At 40.1% G+C, this 5770-nt stretch overlaps 1 protein-coding gene across 1 annotated transcript; it reads right to left on the bottom strand.

The window, feature by feature from the left end:
• Nucleotides 1-89: 89 nt before the first annotated feature.
• Nucleotides 90-5651, bottom strand: LOC103472007 (uncharacterized). The gene is made up of 2 exons (XM_008421348.2): nucleotides 4106-5651; nucleotides 90-2575 (listed from the first exon to the last, which is right to left on the bottom strand). The coding sequence occupies exons 1-2, from the start codon at nucleotides 4145-4147 to the stop codon at nucleotides 1514-1516; spliced, it is 1104 nt and encodes a 367-aa protein (XP_008419570.1). The 5' UTR covers nucleotides 4148-5651; the 3' UTR covers nucleotides 90-1513.
• Nucleotides 5652-5770: the final 119 nt, after the last annotated feature.

Genomic DNA, 5770 nt, shown 5'->3' with positions numbered 1-5770 from the left:
AAGGAAAAATAAACATTTGAACAATATAAATGAAAGGATTACAATAGATTATAAAACTTGCCTCTCCCCAGTGGAACGAATAACAAAAGGGGAGAGGAAATTAATAACTTAATATTTATAATAGTCCTGGAGGACCCTGAACAAAAGAAGAAGAAAATAAGGCGGAGTTGGAGGACCAAACCACTTATAGTACACAGAGGAACAAAGCAACAGTCAAGTAGAAGCAGACAAATACATAAAAGAACACATTTTGTGGAAATATAAAACTATTAATATAGACCCAGTTACACTTGTTTTAATGGGATGTGTCACATCTGCAAATAATTTGACAATTTCAAAGGTAAAATTCAAATTAGTTCAAAAGCAGAAGGTCAAGTACAAGTTGAATAAATTCCATAGAAATATTAACATCACCATCAAAAAAGGATGGAGAAAAAAGGAAAAACCTGAAAAACCCAGAAGGTTTTCATTTTATATCTAGTAATTAACGTGAGAAGATTAGAAAATTTGTATCAGTCTTAAATTGTGGTTGTGGGGGCCAAAAATTATTTCAGGAGCCGCAAATGTTGTCTTGGACAATGTTGTGAGGGGTTGACAAAACAAGTGGCTGGTTGCATCGTACAATCATGGGCCTAGTATAGGAACTGAAATGTCTAGTCATCCAACATAATGTTTTAAAAGTTTGGTGATATATACAAATGCTTTTGCTTTCAAAATTAATATTAGAATGTAGACTAGATCAACTTGATCTCATTTATTGCATGACTTGCCTTTGACAAATGAACAGCTGAACAGTCTAAAATTGTCTTTGCCAGTTTGTAAAGGAGGGCTGTCAGTTGCAGAAAAATTGCCAAAGCTCAATAATGTATGTCACAGACAATGCATAGTGATATGTGATGAGGTCATACAATAAGTTCATATTTTGAGATGCACTTTAAATGACAGACACATAAGTGATTTCTGGAGGAGAAACTCTTGCACGGTTGATTCACACAGAATCAGATCGGCACTTTGCAGTTTTAGTGTATTTTTATTTTTTCAAAAAGTAAAAATCAATATACATTTGGGTTATATATTTTTGACACTCTTACCCCGTTAAAAATATATTAATCATGCCATTTCCAGTAAAAAAAATACTCCAAAATTTTAGATCAGTCAGTCAACATCCTCAGTATCTCCACGGTTCAGATCCTACCCCTCAGGATGTTTTTTCCTCCTTGGAGTAAAATCTCTGCTGTGTCATTCTGTTGGATCGCTGCTGTATCACACCCTGTGTGATGTATCAGAAGCCTCGCTCCGTGCCAGGGCTGCCTAAGCTAATTAAGTCAGTCTCGTCAACAGAGACTTTGCAAATAGGACTATGCATAACTTAAAGCAAACCTGGCATATGTGTCTCTCACTACTAATTTACTTTATGTATTAAAGTTTGGAACATGATAAACTGTAATTTGAACAAAATATTTGATTCGCCATCTAAGGAATTGGCAACTTCTAAGCTGAACTTTCACTACACTTACAGAGCCTGCATCAAGGGAATTTTCCTCTTTGCCTTCCAGCTTTCTGGAATTGCTTCCCTGTTTCCACCTTCGTCCAAATGTCTGTTCAAGATGTATCTCGCAGCTTGCTTCCCGCCTCTCTCTCGGTGGCCCTTCTTGGCGCTTCCCTGTTCGCGTGAGGTTGCGGGAGTGCAGGGATCTTTGATGTTCTCTCTAGCATGCGATTGGCCTCTACAAGCCCACTCCGCCTGCTGCCCTTTGCCTCGGACACCTTGGGCAAGCTTGCCTCCATCTGTGCATAATCCCCCGGTTGACGTGCTGGCTTGGCACTGATCCTCTTCGAGGCGTTGCCCTCTCCTCAGCCTCGGCCGCCTTCTCTCTACCTCGAACTGGAGGGCACTTGGGTTCTTGCGTGACTCCTCTCCGCCGCATGCGGCCTGAGCCTTGATTCTGGCAGCAGGTAGAGGAGGGGCAGGCTTGCCGGAGAGGGATGTTGGGATCCCTCGACGTGTGATGTCTCGCAATTGCTTCTCTCCGGTCTTCTCTATGGGGTTAGAACGTGTCAGCTGCGGACTATGGGAATCCTGTTGTGCTAGAGTCACGACTGGCATGGTTGAAGGAGAAGGACCCACGACTGCTTTCACAATCTTCTGCCTCATAATCGGTTTTGGCTTCCTCATGATGTTCTCCTTCAGCATCATGTCGAACTTACAGTCGCCAAGTTTGGCGTCTTGTTGGATCAAGGGAAGTTTTTTCCTCTGCGCCTCTCTCACCTCCTCTGGGAGATCCAGAGGGGTGAGCTTGAGGGGCCGCCTGGGTGGCTGGTCCTCAGCTAGCCTCTCCAAATCATGCCTGGGAGGCTTAAGCACCAGTGAGCCCAGCTGTGCCATGCCCTCCTGGGTCAGTGAAGATGCCATAAGCTGACCCAGTGACTCTTGTCCATGTGAGCCTGACATATGGAGGCCAGGTGTATTGAAGTTGAGGCTGTTTTTAGTTGCCTGTTTGATGCTCTGACTAGTCAGATGCAACATGGCATTTTTATCATGGGTGGTTAACAATTCCTCTTGTTGCGCAACTTCCTAAACAAATGAGACATCATGGAATCATATTAGACCTTAAATGGAAAATATCGTTTGACTTTATCAACTATGAGAGAATCAGTTTATTCAGAACATAAAGTTATAAATCTTTACACTGGGTGGGTTAATTGATTATTATATTCCCTCCAATCAGAAATTAGCGACAGAGTGCACCACCAGTAATCTTCCTGGGTGAAACACATACTGAAAACAGAATGTGTAAAGGATTTCACCCAGAATTGTATATAACAATAAAATGTAATATAGATTTTTAGTCTGGTTTACCTTTCCGTTAGTTGGTTACTTAACGCTTTACATGTAAATCTCTTTGTATGTTGTACATGGTGTGAGGTTGCATCCTCTCCAACCACCAAATAACTACTCTGTATGTACAATAAATGAAGACAACAAGAAAGTTATCTGTTGTTGGTAACACTTTAACTCCTTATTAAAAAAAATACTCGTGATTTCCATCCAGAGCCGATTCAGAAATGTTCCTTTAAAGTTTCTTTCTTTTTTAGTAAAGATATAATTTAAAACAATCTTAAAACATATCTCTGCATTTGAACCATAATGTTTTATTTGACAGAGCTTGACTGTTTTGGGTCTGTAACCACAACCTTATTGTATGAAACACATGCTACAAGACAAGATTTGTTACACTAGCTACACAATTTATATCAACTAGGTATAAAATAAGATGGTGTAAAAATCTGCAAATAAAAAAAGACAACTGTTCATTGTCAGTTTATTTTTATTTATTTTTTTATTAATATGTCTGGATACATTTACTGCTTTGCTATTCTTCATGTGTGTCCTAAATAAGTAAAAACTCCAAACCGTCTACTAACATGCCATCATGTGATTCATACGTTTCCATCAAGAATTACTGAAAATTTGAAGACAGGAGTTGTTTGGTGATGATAGAAACCCCATTCTCTGATTCTGTGTTAGCTTTAGCATCTGGTAAAAAAAACAAAAACAACAACTCTATTTTGTATATTTTTTTATAAGAGATATCAGTTGTATTAGATTTTATAGTAGATATTAACCACTCTTTTTCTCACTACAGAGCCACAAGACAATCAAAAACACACAAAAAAATCCCCTTACAAGGCTAAGTATTAAATATAAAATACGTAACTGCTTGTGTTTGTAATTTTTAAAAAAATTATTGAAGGTAGGTTTGTTGTATTAGGTACAATGAAAACAAAATTCACCTAGAGCTAAAAATAACTCTCCAAAGTTGATACTGTTGCAAATGACAATGAAAACTTTTACATCCAAAAACTTTGTTATTGCTGACTATTTCATTTTCCCAAATATCAATCAACATAGCTGATTTGATTCAACTACAAGACTAAAATCCAGATCACTGCAACTATTACTTTCATATTTATGTAGGAAAATATATTTTTCACTCAGAACAATATTACTGTTCTGTTCCAAGGCAACTTGTACTGCTAAGAACTTTTACTTTCTTTTACAGTTCAACAAAATGCAAACGAGTCTCTGGTATTGTATACTCACGGATTTGATTAACAGGTCTTCTCTGAATTTTTGCTGAATCATATCTTCTCTGGCCTTAAGAACAATGTTGCTGCTCTCCCTCTGTTTGTTTGGACCGTGCCGCTAGCAGCGCGGTTTTAGCACCCTTAATGTAATTATGCAGATTAGGGTCACGCGGCGGCTCTGTGATCTCCAGCTTACCACCCGGCGGGTCGCGCGCTCGCGCCGAGGCCTTTGTTGAGAAGAGTTTTCATTACCCGCAGTGGGACTGGAGACTAATATGAAAAGGACAGGAACCAGCTGTTTAAATGACAGCGAACTTACCAAGGTTTCATACATACATATCTTTGGTGCTTCGTTGCCCACTAGATGGCGCCAGAGATCTCCTCTGCGTGCTCCCGTTCGCCAGCGGTGGGGTTGTGTGTTACCTCATCGTCTCTTCACATGTATCCGCCAGCGGTGGGGGAGCTGAAGCAGAACAGCAACGCCCTGGTGTGTGTGTTTAAAACCCCGACTGTGAGATTTATTCCAGGGTGTTAGTATATCTTAGAAGAAAGGGTGCAGTTTCAGCCAGCATTTGCTGTTGGTTCAAGCATTCAGTTCAAATTCCTAATACTGATAATAAAAATGTATATATATATATTTTTTTACGTCCTTAGCCAAGACGTGCTGTCCCAGGGAGGCAGCCAATTGTTACAAATTCCCTCCGCAGCTAGGCAACGAGCTTGAAATGTACCGCTAGTCTCTCTTTCTCCAGTGAGAAAGACGAGAGGGAGACCGGCAGCAGATGGTCTGACCCCCACAGAGCCCTGATCTGAGCATCAGGAAGTCAGTCTGGGATTACATAAAGAAAAAGTTTTTACACAGAACTGATCACCAAAAGCCTTCCAACGAGCCACAGGATGTGGCTCAGATCTTAGAAAGTGGAGTTTTTCTGGCTGCTGCTGCTTTAGGGTCAAGTTTTACATAAAAATTGCTTTATGCAACACATTATTACAACAAAACAAGCATACAAGGCTTGCAGGAATTTTCACACCAATCAACCATTATGTCACCACAAACTGCTACAAATGAGAAAGTAATATGTAATTATAAAGGAGAGGCACAGGTATATGCAATTCTTTTTTTTTTCTTTGTCCTGCAATTACGACTTCAGGACCACTGACAGATGTCTGTACCTGCTTTACACATCTGGACATGGCTTGTTCTTCACTAAATATGTCAAGCTGAGTCAGACTCCTTGGAGAGAATTTTCAAAAATAGATTTTCATCAACTGAGTATTTTTCCCTCCTCTTTCATAAATCACATTTGTGGAGGTCGGGACTAATATTTGCTTCCACCTGAGCTGTGTTTCTCGGTAGCTCCCCTAGCGTCACCACTGGCTGCTACTCGGTACTCTATGAGATGTTCATAGCTTTAAAGAGCCAGTATTATGTGACATTGACTTTTTTCAGATGGGCATCATATTATAAGGTTAGTCCTTCATCTAAACATACCTGGAGTAAAACATACCTGGAGTGCTGCCTTGATTCTTTCATCTACAAATCCTGAACAAACTTCCAGGAAGCTGAAAAGCTGCTGAAACACTCCATCCATCCATCCATCCATCCATCCATCCATCCATCCATCCATCCATCCATCCATCCATCCATCCATCCATCCATCCATCCATCCATCCATCCATC

The sequence above is a fragment of the Poecilia reticulata genome, linkage group LG11 (genome assembly GCF_000633615.1).
Source record: "Poecilia reticulata strain Guanapo linkage group LG11, Guppy_female_1.0+MT, whole genome shotgun sequence".
Taxonomy (NCBI): Eukaryota; Metazoa; Chordata; class Actinopteri; order Cyprinodontiformes; family Poeciliidae; genus Poecilia; species Poecilia reticulata.
Note: the sequence above shows the minus strand (reverse complement) of the source record. Positions and strands in the feature narration are given on the sequence as shown.

Excerpts from the sequence above, each read along its gene's own strand:
- LOC103472007 (XM_008421348.2), bottom strand. The coding sequence starts at position 4,147 with ATGATTCAGCAAAAATTCAGAGAAGACCTGTTAATCAAATCC. Across the intron at positions 2,576-4,105 it reads AAGACCTGTTAATCAAATCC|GAAGTTGCGCAACAAGAGGA; the intron begins GTGAGTATACAA and ends TCATTTGTTTAG.